Consider the following 19,712-nt stretch of genomic DNA (forward strand, 5'->3'; position numbering starts at 1 on the left):
CAATTTCATTAGTCACATCTGTTGGGTTAGACTTGCTTAATTTTTTATTTTAGAGCTATATGAAACTAAATGGTTTCTTCTTTGATGGTAATATGTAAAACTGCTAGTAATTTAACTAACCAAGAAACTGTCCGTAATGCTGCTTAGTCCATATAGCTATAAAAATATGCGTAACTATTTAAGCATACTATTCAATCATGCCTACATATAATATTTTAGCATAATAAGCATTTAAACATTAATACTTAAAATTATAACCTCATGAAATTATAGCCTTTTTTACTTAAAATAGTTCAAATATTAAGATCTGTATCTGAATTTGTTTCTGAATTAAAATTTGAAAAATGACTACATAATGACAACTCAAACATTGATATTTATTCACTAAAATATTTACATGTAGAAGTTTTTCTTTATTTAAGGGTCAAAGATGATCTTCATTACTGTAACATTATCTCTTCATCATGGGATGTGAAAATCTCATTCTTATTTCTGCTTCATTCATTATATAGACTACTGAGGCATATTTAGTCATTAACTGACAGTTCCAGTGGACACAGGATTACAGTCTATGAAGGAGTATGAACTAGTATACAGTATAATCTTACGTTTTAAGACAATCAGAAATTGATTTTGTTCATCATTCTCACTATATAGCACAGTTGAATATTTTGATTTTTTATATAACTCTATTAACTAAAAGAACAATCACAGAATTAAAATCATAAAAAGGACTAAACTATCCTTAGTAATTTGAAGGAGAGTCGCCAAAAATCTTTGAAAAGTGAAGTTCCTAGTTTTACTGCAAGGCTTTGAGGCAAAGAGTATCTCAAGCTTCTAATTATTAGTTGCTCTGGTTTTGTTTGATACTTTGTGGTATTCTTCAGACTTTTTCTAGAAGAAAGTTATCCATTTTCCTTGATAATTTTCTCTTCCAACCTAATTTGCAAATGCATTGCTGCCAAACGATTTTGTTCTGTGGCCCCTGGAAAAATTTTGTGGTATGAGTCACTCTGGTATGGAATATTATTTATTGATTTCATATGATAACTGGAATTAAATATTGGATAAATAAAATAGGCAATGAAAATGTTAGTTTAAACCAGATAAATTATTTCTGTTTGTAGTGGGTTTGTGTTTTTTTTCATGACTAGTTACTGCCTCTAAGTCTTCCAAGTCATTGATCAGAGTGTGGCATTTGTCTGTGTATTACTTAACAGATAAAGCATCCATCAAAACCAGAAAATTTGGGCCTAAAATAACAATGAGGATGTTTGGTTGGATTATTGGTACCTCTTTAATAGTATGCAATCCTTTTCAGGAAGAACACTATGAAGTTATGTAATTTATTTCCTTTAATATCTTTGCTTTCTTCATCCCAAAGTTTACATTTTTTTATTACTTCTTTATAACTATTGAAATAGAATACAGTTACTTTTAATATAGTAATTTCTTTTTGATAAAAGCTTTGGCTTTGTTTTTTTTTTCTCAGTCCTTTGAATTCAGTAGTTTTCTTTTCAGTTTTGATTATAAATATCCAATAGTTTGCCAAACTTTTCTGTACTTAAAAAGGGGTTTGTGCCATTGTTTTCTTTAGCATTATCATTTTGTGAATGAGAAAAATAAAACATATATTTGTAAATTTGTAAATTCATTATTTCAGGCCAGAGGTTCAATTCTAATACTTTAGTCTTACAACCTGCATAATGAATATATGCAAAGAACCTCACCCAGCAGTTTTAAGGTATAGTCATAACTTATGTTTGAGCTAAAGTCTATCTCTTATAAAGATGCATAGTCTTAAAGACTTCCAGATACTGGTACTGGATGCTGTATTCCTAAAAAAGGGGGCCTCAAATTAAGGTTACATTCTTTCCCCTGTGAGAGAACATAATTTATGTCCTTTTTAGATTAGTTTCTTTTTCTTTCACCTCAGTTAACATATACAGAGAATTACATTTGCCTGTGTATTGTTATTGTCAGCTATATTTTGGCAGCTATGAAAATTATTGTGTATTGTGCAAAAATAATATTTAGCTTAAACTGTTTGAGATAAAGGAACTATTTATTTTTTAAAAGGTTTGTATCTGAGAAATAGTTTTGAGGTTCAAAAGAGCAAAAAGTCTCAAAATACGACCTGCTTTCCATAGAAAATTAAAAAAAGCAATTATGTTCAGATGCCAGAGTGTTTCGGTTTTGCATGTTTTCCTTTGACAAATGCTGGTATCTGGAAAATGTTTGCGATAATTAGTTGAAGGAAAAATCCATTCATCTCTATTCACAATAAATTATATAGTGAAATACCATCTAAAACGTTTCCACCTTTTACACCTTGGCTACAGTTAAAACAAACAAACAAATTCTTAAAACCTACAAGAACAGAGAGGGTTTAATGTATGCAAAAAAAGTCAGCAGCAAGTTGAAGTCTGTCTTACTTCTGCCCTCTTGTGTACGTTCTTGATAGTGCAGTCTTTCATTGCATGAAAACAAAAATTTTCAAGTACAATACTAATTATTACATTTTTTTACAACTTCATATAGGATGAGATTCTTTATTGTTAATTTTTTTCTAGGAATGCTTTTAGTATTTAATTTTATACTCAATTGCTGTGAATACTAGATATTTTATTTATGTAAACAGTAAAAAATACAAATATATTTTACAAAATACAAGGTGCATTTCAGAACTTATGGATACGAGGTGAACATTATAATCTGTGCTTTTTGAAAGAACTGAATGTCATGCAAGCATTCTGTAAAGCTCCTGGGAACGAAAGTGAATGTAAAGATCAGTCTTCTGGAACTGCACACGAGTGAAAATGCAAATGTTTCATTTGCTTATTCACTTACTAGGACTTCCCCAGGTCATAGCAACTGAATAGAAAAATAACCTAATAGGTATCAAAGCAGCCAGTTGCATGTACAGTCACTAATGATGTGACAGAAGGGGATAAACCCATGCTGAGAGGCAAAGAGGAGGGTTGGAGAACGGGGTTATTTTACTGACAAGAAATGAATGTGAAGGTAAAATCATAGCAAGTTCAAAGCGAGCCTGGAAATTTGAACAGGAAAGTAAATTAAGTTGGTCAAGAGCTGTCAACCATATTAGCTCTCTTCAATAGCATCTAATAGGTGCTAATTAAGGCAGGTCCTTAAATCTGTTTGACATTGCTTTGTTGATCCAGTAAGCCAGCTGATTTTTATATGCTACCTTTTCTGCAGGTATTACTCTGTTTTTCCCGAGATACATCTGTATTGGAGCACTTTACTTACAGTAGTGCCACCCCACCCAAATCATATATACGAGGTAAAAGGAATTGTTTTATAAAAGATTGCATAGCTTTTTGTTGACTGCTGCAGTAATACAGTATGTGAATTTCCTTTATGTTCATTATGCCTAGTAGGCTACATTTAAAAGAACGTTAATAAAAACTTCATGTATCCAGTTGACAGCTGCACAGATTCTATTATGACAGTTTAGAAGCTGATCACATGAAGGGCAGATTGCAGTGGTGTTCTTTTACTGTAGTTTTCTGTGCATAATTCTCCAGTGTTTTACCAAAATAAATTAAACACACAACTATGACAATATGATAAAATCTTGACAACATCTGTCTTCATCAGAGCTAGGAATTGAAATACACAACGTTGTCCTCTGCAATTTCAATAAATTTAGCAACTGGAACTGGCGGTAGAATGTTATCTTCCCAAAGCAGTGAGTTTTGCAGGTATTTGTAGACAGGAGCAGAACATGTTGCTGAAGAACTGTGGGCTCTGTTCGAAGGTCTGGGAGAGTAGAGCTCTACCAAGGAGATTTGCATGGACTTTTTTCAAAGCATGGCATCTTCCAGAGTGTCAGCTTACTTTTGGATGTTCTTTGACTTAAGTTCTCATGTGAGTCTTATTTTTCTTAACAAATTTATTGGTTCAGTCTACTTGCCTTCTCTGCCAACTTCTAATGTCATACCTCTGGGCTCTGTTTCCTTGCTTCTTAGATCCTCACCTGTCTTGGCTTTACCCAGAGGTTCCTAATTTTGTCTTCCTTCTTGAATCGTTCAGCCATCCAATAAATTTTTTTCCATGTACCTTTACCTTCTGCATTCCCATTTTCTTCCTTGGCCCCTTGTGCCAGTGTATTTAGCCAAATGTGATCCCTGTACCAAGTACTTTTTTTGAACAGGACCTCTGCTAACAGTTTTTTCCACTTGCTGCTTCTTATGTCACTAGAGGCAATGTTTGTTTTCTAATTTTTTTTTCCTCCTTTATTGCTTTGTAGGTCTTTTCTCTCTCTCTAACTGAATTAGGAAGTTTTCTTTACCTGCTTCTTGAAACAAGCAAAGAGCTCACATTTGAGAGCAGAACAGCAGTGGGATCCCAGGTCTCACTTCAGGCACAGAGCCATGGCAGCCCAGAAATACAGCTATGGGGAACATCCTACTTATTCCTAGACAAATCTGGGCAATGAAGTTGCTGGAATCTAAATCTCTGCTGAACCTGTGCAGTGTTAAATCCGAAAGGCTTGTAGGTCCTATTTTTGGCTAATTTTCCAAGAGACGTGCTTTATGCTAAAAATACTCTCCTTCCAGATTACAACTCCCTGCTGCACAGCAAGCAAACTATTGAAAGGAAAAGTAAAAAGTATTTTTTTGTTTAATGAAACAACTGATTTCTGTAATTGGAAAATGCTGGATTTTATTTTCATGGGGTAGTAGGCAAGAGCTTTGCAGGTTAATTTTTAATTTAATTCAGTGAATTTGTGCCACAGGAAAATATCTAAGTCCAGATTCCATTGAACCTGACAAAAGTTCCCTGTGCTAAATTCTTCTGTGTAGAGTGAACAAAATACACAGAGATCTAAAAGATCTCTGAATATTCTATAAATTTTCATATAAGTAGTTACATTTCTAGTTGAATTTTCTCATTTTAAAACTAAAATAATTATAGCTTTTAATTAGTTGTAATTATGCTTAAAAACACTTTTATGTTTCTAAATTATTAATTTTTTAATAGTGGATTTTAAATTATTAGGTTCTATAGTTAAAATATGGTTAACTAATATAACATGTTCATTTTGCAAGGAAGAGAAAAAGTTATATGGTCAGTCTATACTATCAGTGATTGCCTTGACTTAATTAATCTTTTGTATCCAACAGATTACTTGAATAGTTTTTTGTTATATCAAAACTATACCATCCATTTTCCTTTCTGTTGCAGGCTGAATGAAGCCTTGAGTGTTTTTTATCTGTTCTTATATCTTTTTAAATGCTTTTCCTGTCCCTAGGTCAGTCTGCCACAGCATGGCAGACATCCCCTTAACCTTATCCCCTCATAGAGCATCACTGTCTTCAAGGTCTGCAGCAAACACCTTTACAGCTTCTAATACTCACCCAAATAAAATCTCCATGGGATAGCATTGCTGAAATCTTCCTCCTCTTTTTTGCTGTTTGTCATCCTCCCTTATTGGTGCTGTATTTTATTTTTATATCTGACACCGTACCTGTCCTATTGCATTTCTTGCTTGTTTTAGACAATATCTAATGGTCAATAACGTAATTAGTTATGATTTTTATAATTGTAACTTAGGATCAACCTTTTTAATTTACATCTTTACACATTTTAACAGTTTAATCACATTTTAATTGTGGTTTGGTGATTCACAGGAAAACTCGGTATGGAAGAGTATGCTGTTTTCTATCCTCCAAATGGTAAGAATTATACTATTGCCTCCTCTAGTGGCAGATTGGAAAGATACAGGATTTTTTTCTCAAATAGATGATAACTTCTTTTTCTATTACAAATTATGTTTCTCTGTTATTCTGTGAAATTAATTAATTTAAAGGAGTAAGCTGGATTAAGCTACTCCAAAACCACATTCAGCCTGCTGTTAGTAGTCACATACGGTGTTTGTCTATATGTGTGGGAAGGAGAAGGAAAACAACTTCTGGTGCAGCAGCTTGTATTCCAGTCTTGTATCACCACTTAGAGGATCTGAATAATACATGCTGAAACTGTCTGACCCCCAGCTTTTCAGTACTCAACAAACCACACCTTAAAGTGTTTTCCTTTCAAAATTTGTGTTCATTTTAAAAATTCAGATATAACTAATCTATATAATTTTAAGTTAATATCATTGCTGCTGTTGTTACTTCAGTTATTAAAATTCTTTTTTCAGCTCTTATTTTGACCATTTCAATCCCTGTCTATTGAATCCTTTCCCCGTTTTTGCGCTGCATTTGTGTTTTAAGTTCAAGCTCTTTGCTCTTGCTTCCAAGGCCCTACATCACCAGTCTTAAATCTGTGTCTCTGGCCTTGTCTTTATGTCTTCTGTGTTCCAGTGGTGTCAGCTGTAGCACCTACTTTTGTTTCCCCTTCTTCCATTTTTGCCTCTGCAATTCTTCACAGCTTTGTAGCTGTGAAGCATTGTCCTTATGAACTTATGCCGAAGCAGCTCCCTCTTACCAGTCCTATATGAAAATTAATGAATGGGAGCTAAGATCAGCTGGAAAGGAGGAGAGAACTGTCATGATACAACTGCCAAGTCTTCTAAATGTTTTATCTGAGTACTACATGAAGAGGTCTTGGCCTCCTTTTTTCCTGCTCCCTCCTTGTCAGGGCATGACATTTACGGGTTGTCATTTATCTGAAATTAGGTTCTGATTTCAGCAAAGCTTATACATGATAACTTCATGGAAATGGATCTTTACTTGGCTTTCTAGGAACTATAGCATGTGTTTAACCACATAGTTGGTTGTACTGAAGTGAGTGATACAATTCCTGTACTTAAATATTTACAAGATTGAGATCTAAGACTGCAGGTGCCATAACAAGGAAATATTTTATTCCTATGGTAGGCAGAATACAATTTAGAAACTTGGGGGAAAAAATAATTTTTTTTACATGAATAAAAAGAAATAAAAAGAACAAAAAAATAAATATTTTTGTTTTGTAGGTGTAATTCCTTTTCATGGCTTTTCTATGTATGGTAAGTGTGACTCTCAAACTCTTAAAACCTCAGGATTGCGTTTTATCATATTGCAATTTAAAGCTCTGTGTACTTTTCTGCAACTTTTAAACGTGTGTATTCTGTTTCTTTGTCTATGAAGACTGTTGCATGTGATTTTAAAAATTTCAGGCTGTTTCTATTTACTTATATTACAGCTCGCTACTGTGTGGGAGTTCTTTCTTTAAGAGCTAATAGCTGAGCTATACATCTTGATGTATATGAATAGAGGGGTAAAGTTTGTTGACAGAGTGCTCTTTTCTGGTGTTTCACTTGTGGGTAGACCAAGTTACCTGTGAAAAGAGTTCTTAAAAACATGAATTATGTGAAAGGCCTGTTGCTGTATCCATTTGCCTAGGAGAGGTGTTAAAGGAGCATTAAATGTTAGAATGGTTGCTACTTTACTGCACAGAGGAAAGCTCAAATATCAACAAGATTTCTAGGAAAAGAGCAGAAAAATCTCTTCAGGTCTCAGACGTAACAAGGCAGCTAGTACAGAGAGACTCCAACAATATGAGACTGTTACAGCTTTCCAGTTTTTTCCTTTGATTTATCAAAGGTGTTTGTAGCATCACAGGGCAAGCAGATTTTAAGATTATACTTAAAATGCTATGTTTTGCTAATAAGAAAGTTTAATGATCACAAGATCATTAAAATCAGGCAATTTAAATATGAAATGCAAATTTGAACCTGAGCAGGGAATCTAAGTCTTTGAAGTAACGAACAGCTTGGTTACAAACTCTTCCTTAAGTACTCACTAGGAGGCTTCCACTTTTTCTGTGTGAAACTGCTTTTCAAAATGTTTGTATTTGACTCTGCCCTTGAGAACAGCGTCTCTCAAACTGGGTGTGAGCTTCTTCCCTCCCTCCTGTCCTCTCTCTTTGCAAGGGCTCAGAATATGCTGGTTGTGAGAAGGAGGGAGGCTGAAAAGCAAGGCAGCAGAAACACTAGTGTAACTCCAGGCCATGGGTAAGGTAGCTGGGACCAAGCAGAGCATCCTGTGTATTCCATGCTGTGCTGCTCTCGTGCTCTCAGAGGAAGTATCTGGGTCCTTATGTAAATCCTATACACTTTTGCATGTTCGCATGCATACACTGATATGGTGCCAACTGTCAGGCACTGTTCTGTTATCCTCTTGGCCTTTATATGCACGCTGCCAACTCTTCCACCTCCGTCTTCAATCCTTAAAAACATACACACTAGTAACACCCTCTGCTTTTCTTACCCCTATATAAATACACATTTCTGTGAACATCTCACCCTGCCTTAGCACCCCACCTGTCATACACATACGCCATTATTTTCTATTAAGCCACCTTCTCTGATATATATATATGAAAATCACACATGCATACACCCATATAATATATATAAATGTACATACATCTATGTGCATATGTATACATATGTATGCAGACAAACGTATCCATATCCCTGTCTTTGTGTAAATAAAACTGGAAGGGAAGCTGAACGTAGAGACAGAGACTATGAGTGCGTTAAAATGTAAGCTGTCATCCAGAATGAATGCACCTGTAAAATGAAGCAGTAAACGTGGTGAGTGAGTGGACAGATTAAAAGGCTGTTTACAGGAATGTGTATAGAACAACTGTCTGTGAAACGTGCATTGAATGAATGGAGTAGAAATTGGGGGGAACTGATTATGTTTGTACAGCATATACATACAATAGATTTATCTTTATGCTAGACTTTTACAAAAAGAAAAGGGACTGATTGAAAAAAGTTTGCAAACCACTGCTTTACAAATGTAGCCAACTGTTATTTTGAATCAGGTGTATTAAAAGACTTCTAAACAGTAAAGTACTAAATGTCTGTGTTTTTCAGATCTTACAAGAAATGAACAGGTCTTTATCAATCAGCCATACTTCTGTGATGTTATTGTGGCAACCAAAAGCTATTTTTTTAATATTTTCATTTTCACAACACCCATCTTCAAGCAGTAAACTTATTCCAGTCTTACAAATGGGGAACCAATTAGGAGATGGTCACTAGCCCAAGAGCACATTGGAAGTTATAGACGGTTGGATCAAAAACTTGCACTGTTCAACATGTCGTTGCCCTACACCCCAGAGAAGCTTTCCTTAAAGCGTATTTTTTATGCTTAGGAAGCCAGCACTATAGTAAGCAGGTTATAATTAGTTTAGATTCTTGAAATATGTAGAACTATTACCTAGAACGTATTTTACTCCCTTCCTTAACTTTTTATGTCAAATGATAGACTCTATTATAAAATATCTCTTTCTAAATAATTGGTTTAGTATTGTTTTTGTAAATTGTACTACTATAAATTACTTGGTTTTTCCTCATACTTCATGCACTTAATCATTGAACTCTTTTAACAGTTTACAGTGTTGAGTCAATTATAATTCTTTTATCCTTTCAGTTGCTCCACTTTGTTTTCTGTACCATGAACCTCCCAAATTGTATCAGATATTCCGTGAGATGTATGTGCGTTTTTTCTTCAGACTCCATTCCATCTCTTCTCATCCCTCTGTAAGTTCATTAGGAATTAAAACCCACTCCCTTGATACTCTGTTTGCTGTGGAACAATAATATACAGTGGCATGATTTTCTATGTGATTTAAATATGTATGTACTTCAGGCAAGCTTGGAAAGAATATTAGGTAACTCCAGTTTGGATATTTTTGTTTTCTGTGTCAATGTTAGTCTTTGCTATAGAATATCATGTACTTTAAAATAGTACAGTTCTCATTTTATGAGGGCTTGGGGGTTTTTTTGAGTGAAGTCTTTTGTGTAATAGGTTTCTCAGTTCAAGAAGTCACATAAATGTGTACTTGCTTTCATTTCAATCAATAACATGTAAGTGCACAGACTTTAGTGTTTTCTGGGGTAGAGGAACTAAAATATAGTCATATATACAGATATTGTTTCAGTGATATCAAGTTAATGTCTGTTTCTTTAACTCAAGTACCTTTGTGTGACAGCACATGCTTTTTGTCACTACTAGATGAATTTTAAATAATTTGGTTATGTTTATGACCAGGACCAGCTGTCTTGAATGTTAAGACAATTGTAGAAATTTGCTTATCTTCTATTTTTGAGGAATAAAACATAGTAATTTTTTTTATCCTTCACAAAGTGCTGAATAGTTACATAACTTTTTGAAAATATTTCCTGATTAAAAGAAAATCCTTTCCTTGATATACCATTTCAAGGCTGTGCATTGTGCTTTCTGTCATTAATAGCAGGGAAACCGGTCAGACAGGAATCTTTTAATTTCATGGTAATTTTTAAAAGGAATTTTAAAATGTGTTTACATTTTACTTTTTGTGATTATCCCCATTGCTGTTTGTTTCTAGTTATCAGAGATATATTATTTCTCACATCCTCTGTTTTTTTAGTGTATACATAGTGTAACTGAGTTCTATTTCATCAAACTGGAAATATTTCAAGTAGGTCACATTATAATAACCCACTAAGTACTTAGACCCTGACATACAAATACCATAAGTAACTTACAGCCGAAAGGGACTATCGAAATAGATTATGTTGCTAATACATACATAGAATTGTAGGAGCAAGGCTTTAGTGACTGAAGGCATCAGAGTTACTTGTGTCCTGCTTCTGTGAGCTATATATTATATCATTACTAGTGTTTTATTGCTTGAATTAAAAATTCGTGCATACATACATGCTGCTACTGTTTTCTCAGATTTGACAGGGTGAATGTTAGTATTCAGGATATGATCTTGTTTCATTAGGGCATTGTGTCGTTGTGTTTGCTGTTTGAGACTCTTCTACAAACCCATCTGCCACAGCTCTTTTATCACCTTCGAGAAATTGGGGCTCAGCCGTAAGTACTTCTTTCTGACTTGCTACAGATGTTGCAGATTCATTGTTATGAAAATGCTGTTCTGTAGTATTTTAATTTAAAAGCTATGGGAAATTACTCAGAAGTGCAAACATCAGTGTGTCATTTTTCCTTGAGAGCCAGTTGGGGTCCTTGTCTAACCTGCGTATATGTGCTTTGTGCATTTCTTCTCTGTGTTCTATGAAGAAGAGAGGAGAATTACTCTACGAGAAATGCTGCGTTATTCAGCTAAGTTTCAGTTATTCATGTCAGATCTGATGGAACTAAGTGATTTATTTCCTAGGGGACAGAAGACACAAAAATATGTTAGTTACACCAGAAGCTACTGGAAGGGGAGAGAGAGCAAGAGGATGTCATTCTATAGTGTACACATGGCACCAAGTGCAATAGAACCTGAAAATCTTACTGTTATAATTGGTATCCATCATAATAGCATAATAGCAGAAAGGATGAAACATTGGAGGTGATAATAGCTCAGGATCCCTCTAATGTGATTGTTTGGTCAGAATATTTTAATGATATTAGTACTTTGTCAAATGAGATGCTAAATAGTTTTCTGATGGCTGTTGCAAAGGAAAATATTGGTTATTAATGCAGCAAGAGAAAACGGCTTTTCTTCCTGGAAGAGAAATGCAGAAGAATAATAAAATATTTTCAATTTATAGAGGATCTGTCTGATCATTATGGGAGACAGAAGTATAATAACTATTGTTTATCACTTGTTTGCAGGCTACGAATATCATTTAAATGGATGGTACGGGCATTTTCTGGTTATTTAGCTACAGATCAGCTCTTGCTTCTGTGGGACAGAATCCTGGGATACAACTCTCTAGAAATTCTTGCTGGTAATAGAATTATTTTTACAAAATGTGTTAAGTCCAGGTGGATGTGAGGCAAATACACATTAGCTTCAATGTGTTTTGTGACAAGAAGAAAATAGTTGCTCTTTAAATGCTGAAAGCAGGTTATATACATGTCAAAGAGTACAACTTTTAGAAAACTAGAATTGCATAAATACTGCATCTCTAACAAAAATATGCAAGGTAATTTTTTTTATGACAGCACTCCAAAAATGCTAAGCGTTCTGTGAACAGAACATAGGATGTTCTCTCAGCTTCCGTGGTAGCAATAAATGAGTTTAACATGAATTTTGTGAAAGGTGATACTCATTTATGGCGAGTACTTCTTCAGTACTACAGCAGCTGAGAATTCCCCAGATTTTGCTGGATTTCATCTTTCGAAGCCCCATCTTTTAAGAGACTTTGAAAGTTTTGTACTTATTTTTTATAAAGGAAATTCTGTCCTAAGTTTTATGCAAGGTTTTAGATGGGGGTTCTAAGGAAGACATATCTTCAGTTGGGTCAGATTTTAAATACCAAGTAGGTGAATAGAAGAGAAGAGAAAAGGTTTTGGTTCTATTCCTACATGTAAGACAGCTATGTGGAGAGATACAATTATACAAGATAGTACAAAATAAATGAACTTTTTTTAAAATGTTATATAATATTCACAACTGAAATATTGCTATTTAAATACATTAAAATTACTGGCTTAGAAATGAACTAATTGTAAATCACCTTGTCCCTTTTAATTAAAAGCAAGTCGTCTTAAACTCAAGCACTTTCACTCAGACTTTTCTGAAAGAATGTTGTGTTTTTCCTATCCATTTTAAAGAATGGCCAAAGAATCTCAAACACAGTCATCCATTGTATATTATTCTTCAGAATCAAAATAATTACGCTAAGGGAGTGAGAGTTGGTACTTTACATCATGATTAATTCTAACCACTAATTAACAGGTCAGCAACTTAAATATTGGGCATTTTCTTTCAGTCCTAGCAGCTGCTGTGTTTGCTTTCCGAGCAGTCAACCTGATGGAGGTGACATCACTGGCTGCAGCTGAAGTAAGGATAAGTTTCACTTAGAGGAGGTTGAAATAGTTTCTGATGCTTTGCCAATAAGAGTAACTTAAGCTTCACATGGCACATGGTACATAGTGCAAATCTTCCTGCCTAAATTCTTACCTTAGATAAAATCTAAGGAAATTGTGAACATGCAGTACATAATACTGCTTTTCTGGAGTAAAAAGAAATAAAAGAGTATATTTGCTACAAAAATGCAGTGTTATCAAATTATTTTGTACAATCACTTTTTTTTTCTATTTTAATATGTAATTGTGTTTATGGGATATATTGTTTTTGAAATGTTGTGGAGGTTTGTACCTTTTTTTCTCAGCACATTTTAATGTAGTTGCTTCTGTACTTTTTGATATTACAAAAATTTACAAGATTATTTTTGTCAATATTGAATCTGAAATTTCACTGTGAGTACTGTCATTTTACAGATGGGAAATGAAGACAATTAAGTCATTAAGTTAAAGATTATTATGGTTTATCTCTAGTAATTTGTTAAAATATATTTTTTCCCAAAAATCTGGTGATGTATTTTTTTCAAACTTTGAGAGCTTGTGATGACTTTTTTTTTTTAACATACTTTGATGAGAAGACATTGACTATTTGAGTCATTACATTGGACTTACTTCACAAGTACTAGCCAAGCCACAGGATAAGGATTCTTAATTCCCAATTATTTTTAGAAGCAAGTTGAAATGTTAGACCCCTTATTCACCCATGATGCCATGTATATTTGAAGTAAGGCTAACGGCTAAAATAAAGTTACTTGGTTCATATACGTAAACATACGCTTTTTCTTTGAAATGTTAGAATGAAAAATAATACAATAAGGCATTAACATAAAACAGCGTAATTTGTTTCTAGCCAGGTCTGAATCTAATTATTGTTAGTATTGTAGTATTTGAATATTTTTCTGACTTCTTGACTTGCTTTAAAGAAATTTGATTCAAATGTCAAGTTTAACAAGCCTTTTTGGTTTTTATCCTAGGCTGTACTTGCTGACCTTTCAACCCTGAAAGTTATGCCTCTTCTTCAAATCTTCTTGTTTGCTACTGTCACTTGATCTGCTTCAACAATACTGGTACCACAATTCCAGTCTTTCTTGAGAAGCTAATCATCAACTATGCAATGTCTGCATAAAACCAAAATTAAGTTGTAGGTATAATATTACTTTAGAAATCATGACCTTAAAATTTTCTAACTGAAAACAATAACTTTGCACACGAGTGTGTGCAGTGCATGCTACTGAATTTCACCATAACAGCGACGGTTATTCCTTGTACATTAAGAATTATTACTTGTGCAAATAAACAATATGAATCAGTGTCTAAAATGCATGTAATAGTAAATTAAATAAAGTAAATGTAATTTGTGATCTGAGTGTTGTGATGTTAATGTTGGAGTTGTAAAAGCTCTCTTTTAATATGAAATTACTTTTTCAAGCTCACAGCTTGGAGGGTATCAGCTCAAATACCCTCAATTGAGAAAATAAAGATACTTTAACTTGCAAGAATTTTTTCCTATTTTCTAAGAAAAAGATAGGATCATACACTGGTTCTGCCATCTCTTCTTTACTGTCTTCACAGAAATTTTCTCCATGTTCTTTCTCACGTTCACTACTTCCGTTCATTCTTTCCATACACAGAGAGGTAGTCCCCATTCATCTTCAGTTAGGTATACAGCTATCTCAGGCGTCTTCTAAACTCCTACCCAGAGTCCCATCAAAGGCCCCGTGTCGTAAAATATGTTCCCCTGCAGAGAAGGCCTGAGCATAGCTTCCTTCAGAACTTGTTGGAGCCAGTCCTTACACAAGCCAAACTATTCCCCTGAGAACGATGCCAAGAGTCCTTTCGCCGTGCCCCACACCCTCTTTGGGAGAGCAGTGCTGTGCCTTTGCCAGTTTTCCAGCCTCTGATTCAACAGCTCAGGCTTCAGTTCAGAATCCAAACTCGTATCGATGTGTGACAGATTGTCACTACGCTGTCAGGCTGGCTCATCGTCTGTTAGGGATCATACCTTTTTGTGAGGTCTTCCAGCTTTTTCACTGATTTGTTTAATACCAAAGTTGGAATCGATAATCTGAAAATACCTGAAAAAGGATCAAAGTCAAAAGAACGTAACGGGTAATAAAGCCCTTGCGTTTGCCGTAGGACTTTTATCTTCGCCTAATTTACGTACATGTAGTTGTCATCATTTGTCATACATACTGAATGTATGACAGCAAAACATGAATCCTTCACAGTTTGCTCAAAAGTTGTCTGAAAAGGGATCTAAGCTGTAGTCTCAGATAGGGTTATGAGCTTTATGTCTGATTTTTGTGGTCTCTGTCAGGATAATGTAGTAAGAAACTTACTGAACTTTTTTATAGAATGCCAGTAAATTTATAAGGCTAATTTTTAAAAACGTAAAGTTGTGGACTCAGTATGATCACTTCTTACATAAAGAACCAAACTGCTTAACAGATACGACATATTGAATGAGAGTACTTGGGGAAATTTTGTTCTGGATAACAAAGAAAATTGATCTTTTCCTTAATATTTGCAAGACATGGTTTTAACTGTTTGACTAGAGGCTTTTCTATGACATTTAGTTTTTAAAAAGAGGACACGTGACAGCTTTTATCTTTACAGCAAGTATTACCCTGTTTTATATATGGGGAACGGAGGCATAGAAAGATAAAGAGATTTGCTAAAGATTACAGAGTAAATTCCTAAAAGATGTGAGCAGTCTCTCCTCTCCTGAATTCCTGTTTATACTTCAGGATGCTCAGTTTGTGTATTAACCACGAGACCTTATTTCATCTTCAGAACAACACATAATGCACATCTACCTCTAAAAATGCAGCACGTTGCAGGTTTTAAAATCCGTGAGACTGGGGAGCAATTTAGAAATTACAATGTTACAAAGCAATCACAAGAATTGTAGCTCAGTAAGGTCATTACAAGGTTACCATGGCTTTTTAGGGAATTAAAAGTATTTACTAAATAGCAAGGGAGATTCCCTAGAGACCTGCTGACCCTCTAATTCCCATTGCTCTGTGCAAGTTCCTTGTGCAGAATCTGAACAGTATCCTAACACATTCCATATGGGGATTTGGGGGGATTTTTAAGCCATATTTTTCTCCTTTTTTCATTTTCAGTAGTTTCGAAAATGTTATAAGTAGGCAGAGCTAGAGACTGTTGGGTTCTTGTTTGAACAAGCAGTTCTGTGACTAACAGAATACGGTCTGTTTTCCTCTGACTTGGCATTTCGTTACTCATCCTAACAACCTCGCATCTCCTTGTGTGCCCCCCACCTTCCCCACGGGATTACTTTAACTCCTCTCCCTGACTCCACCCGTGCGTCTCCTGACGGCTGGACAGGGGACCTCACGCTCTGCAGCCAGTGTGGGCCAACGCGCGTCTCGGCCAGACCGCCCGCGCTGACTGCCCAGGCTGGCTGCTCCGCGAGCCTGCGGCGACTCTGCCTCGCTTCAGGGCTGGCGAAGGCTGCGCAGACCGCGCGGTTCTTGAGCCAGGTATCGTATGGACCAGCTGTAGCAGCGAGTCTCCTGAAGACCTCTGCTGCCTTTTGTCAGGTGTTTAAGTTGACTTTTTTGAGACACGGAACGATGCACACACACACACACACAGAGACATGTATACAGGAATAATGAGTTGTAATTGCTTTAAAAATTAGATTAAGATGAGATTAAAAATAAACCAGATCCTCTCCTTAGACTTCAACTATACTGTTAGATTTTTATATCTTTTTTTAAAGATCTATTTTTAAAAACTGCTTTTACTGAAGATGTATTATTCTCATGTTCCCCTCAGTTTCTCATTGTAGTTCCAAAAAAATACTGCGTTTCAGATTCTGGCTGATACTTGTATTTCTAATCTCCCTTGCTTGAATAACACGTTCATTTCAAATATTTTTTTCAAATATTAAAATGACTGGTTTCTATCTTACAGCTAGATACTTCTCTTGTATACAGAGGTAGTAGCAATTATTTAAGTTTTAAATCTTTAACTTTAGAGACCAGTTCAAACCTATTGCTGTCTGCAGTCTATCATTTGACTTCCCAGTTCCTAAGACTCCTTTTTCATTTTTGCTGTTTTAAGTAATGGACAGATTTTGATAGTAGAATCATACCTAAATTGATAATTACATGGATTTAAACAGGCTTAGCTGAACCTTCAATGACTCAGTTTAGCCAAATTGTTTTTCTTGGTCTGTTCCTCCCTATCTGAAATCAATATAAACAGACATTTCAGTATAAGAACCAATTGTCTCCATGTTTATAGATAAAGATCAATTTTTTGCTGCTTACTTTAGGATTCTGGCTATGGTCTGTCAAAGGTTTCTTGTAATGTCAAATAGACTTTAAAAAACACAAAAGTAAATAGGCTCGTCTAAAAATGAACCCGAGTTATCTTCGTTCAGTGCTTCCAAAAATATATGGAAACTTAAATCTTGATGGCTGGGTAACGGAACAATTGAATAACTAGAACAGTTTCTACTTTTTAGTGGAAATTTTTTGTCATAGTAACAAATTTTATTATGAGAAATGGAGAGAGTATGGAGACTGTAAAACAGTTAGCTCTCCCAGGAAAGGGAAAAGGCTGGAAGGAGACACCAGTTTAAGACACATTTCTACTTGTTACCAGAAACCAGCAAAAAAAAAATGCCCAATATGCCTCTTTTACTGTCACCTAATGAATTTTATAAAATTCTTCCAACAAGACCAGAGGGATTTCATTAAACAGAATTGCTGTATAAAGATCAGTTAGGGAAAAGCAGTTTACTGAGCTGCCTATTAAGGCTAAATAAGAGATTATTTAAAAGATACTGAAATATACTGCAAAACTGTAGGGCTGTGTCTTCAGGAATCCCCTTTAGGAGGAAGGGGAAGAGCCTTTCTACATATTGTAACGAATTGGTATGATATATGCTGTCCAGTATGTTATGTGAGGAAACGGGGGAGGGAGGGAGGATGCAGGAGGGGTGGCAGGAGCTGCTGGGCTCTTCCTTTTCCCTCCTTTCCTGAAGGCTGTTCCTGTCCATGCCTGGCTGCTGGCAGATGCTGCTGCACCGGCTGCTTTCATCCCCACAGCCCACGCAGGAAAGGCAATTAGCTGAAGCACGTATTTGAGATCAACAGCGCTTTGTGTTTTGTACGGCCAGCTACAGCTGCCTTCCTCCAGCCCCCAGAAACCCGCCTCATGTGCAGCTGCTGGGCAGGGGAAGGCAGCAGGGCCAGGGCCAGGACAAGGGCCAGGGCCAGGACCAGGACCAGGACTAGGACCAGGGCCAGGACCAGGGCCAGGACCAGGACTAGGACCAGGGCCAAGGCAGGGCCAGGACCAGGGCCAGGACCAGGACTAGGACCAGGGCCAAGGCAGGGCCAGGACCAGGACCAGGACTAGGACCCGGGCCAGGACTAGGACCAGGGCCAGGACCAGGACCAGGACTAGGACCCGGGCCAGGACAAGGGCCAGGACTAGGACCAGGGCCAAGGCGAGGTCCTCCGGGGAACGGCCGGCAGAGGGGGCATTAGCCAGCCTTCCTGTCCTCCTGGGCAGCACCAGCAGGAGAACATCCCTGGGAATAATTCCCCCTCCAGACAGCCATATGGATGATACTGGGTGTCAGAAAAAGTGCTGAATTACAATTGTGGTGGGGTTGGTTGGGTTTGGGTTTTTTTGCAGCTTTAGGACCCAGTATGAGATGGGGGCAAAAAAACCCTTCTGGAGGCTTCAGGCTTGTAGCACAAGGCCGCACTTGTTATGAGGGACTACATGTCTGTGACCAGTTCTGCAAGAACCATTTATTGTAGTAAATAATGACAGAATAATCTGAAATCTCTAGAATCCAGAATAAGCCGTGCTGCTAATTGAAATCACTGAAATAATTTTTTTTCCTGCACACTTCATGCTCAGCTTTTTCAAAACCTTAACAAAATTGTTAATGCAGGGAAGATCATTTTGATTCAGCAGTGGAACAGTCGTGCTCTGCTTTAAAACAGTGTTAAAATGTCTCATCTTAGTGTTTTTTAAATTAGGCAATTAATGGTCTACCTACCAAATGATGGCCGTACAGACCAATTACGCTTTTGAGAAGCATCTCAGGGTACTTGCGGCTCTGCGGATGACAAACAGTGCAGGTGTTAATGGGGACTGAACGAATATACAGTTGGTACAGGACGTTCGTCTTGCGTACAGCAGGATCTGTAAGACCGCAACACCTAAACGATTGTAACGCAGCCTAACTGTGCTAAATACTGACTGGGGATCAGCCTTAAAGTAATTACGGAGTGGTAACACTGCTTTTTGGCAAACCATGTTTTTTGAGTCTGCATTTAAGCCCCAGCAGGTTCACCTGGTTCTGTGTATTGTCGGACATCGCTGGTCGCCAAAGGCGAACTTCAGGGCCTGTGATGGGGGGTGGCCTGCGTTTGCCCATATTTCAAAATCACTGTTGTTCTAGATGTTGGACTACTGATATGTGCAAACAATTATCTCTAGAGAATTGGCTTTATGGAGGACCATGGTGCTTTGCTAAATGACATTGTGTTTGGCTGAACAGTTTGAACAAATTGTTTCTTTTGGGATTATGACCAAAATAAATGGAATATTTAACAAAGGAGTTAAAGCTCACAATTTGCGCAAGGCAAAGCATGCGACCAATTTCTGTGCTTTGTTTTAAACAAAAAAAATCTGTATCATGTTGCTAAGAGACAAATTGGAATCTGATAGTCAAAGACAAAATATTATGTTATAGCCACATCATATGTTTTAGTAGGTATCTGATAGCTCGTTTTATTCAACAGTTGTGTGTTCCATGAATGGTACATTCTGTGATTTTTTTTTTTAAAAGCTCTATTTAGGATAGTTATGCTCTTAATGAGACCAATTATAAATAGTAAATCAGCACAAATATATGTTGTAAAAAGCAATAATACTTAATTT

The 19,712-nt window shown here is 36.2% G+C and overlaps 1 protein-coding gene across 2 annotated transcripts in view; it reads left to right on the forward strand.

Moving 5' to 3' along the window:
- The window catches only part of TBC1D19 (TBC1 domain family member 19), a 53,648-nt gene extending 39,491 nt beyond the window's left edge, over positions 1-14,157 (forward strand). The window contains exons 14-21 of one of the 2 annotated variants that reach the window (XM_072862854.1): positions 3,223-3,307; positions 5,661-5,705; positions 6,950-6,982; positions 9,402-9,511; positions 10,741-10,832; positions 11,580-11,695; positions 12,683-12,753; positions 13,751-14,157. In XM_072862854.1, coding sequence (XP_072718955.1) covers positions 3,223-3,307; positions 5,661-5,705; positions 6,950-6,982; positions 9,402-9,511; positions 10,741-10,832; positions 11,580-11,695; positions 12,683-12,753; positions 13,751-13,825 — 627 coding nt within the window. In that variant the 3' untranslated portion in view covers positions 13,826-14,157. The remainder of the gene's footprint in view (positions 1-3,222; positions 3,308-5,660; positions 5,706-6,949; positions 6,983-9,401; positions 9,512-10,740; positions 10,833-11,579; positions 11,696-12,682; positions 12,754-13,750) is intronic. The other variant, XM_072862853.1, reaches the window with a different exon arrangement.
- Positions 14,158-19,712: the final 5,555 nt, after the last annotated feature.

Source organism: Ciconia boyciana, chromosome 5, assembly GCF_034638445.1.
Source record: "Ciconia boyciana chromosome 5, ASM3463844v1, whole genome shotgun sequence".
NCBI lineage: Eukaryota > Metazoa > Chordata > Aves > Ciconiiformes > Ciconiidae > Ciconia > Ciconia boyciana.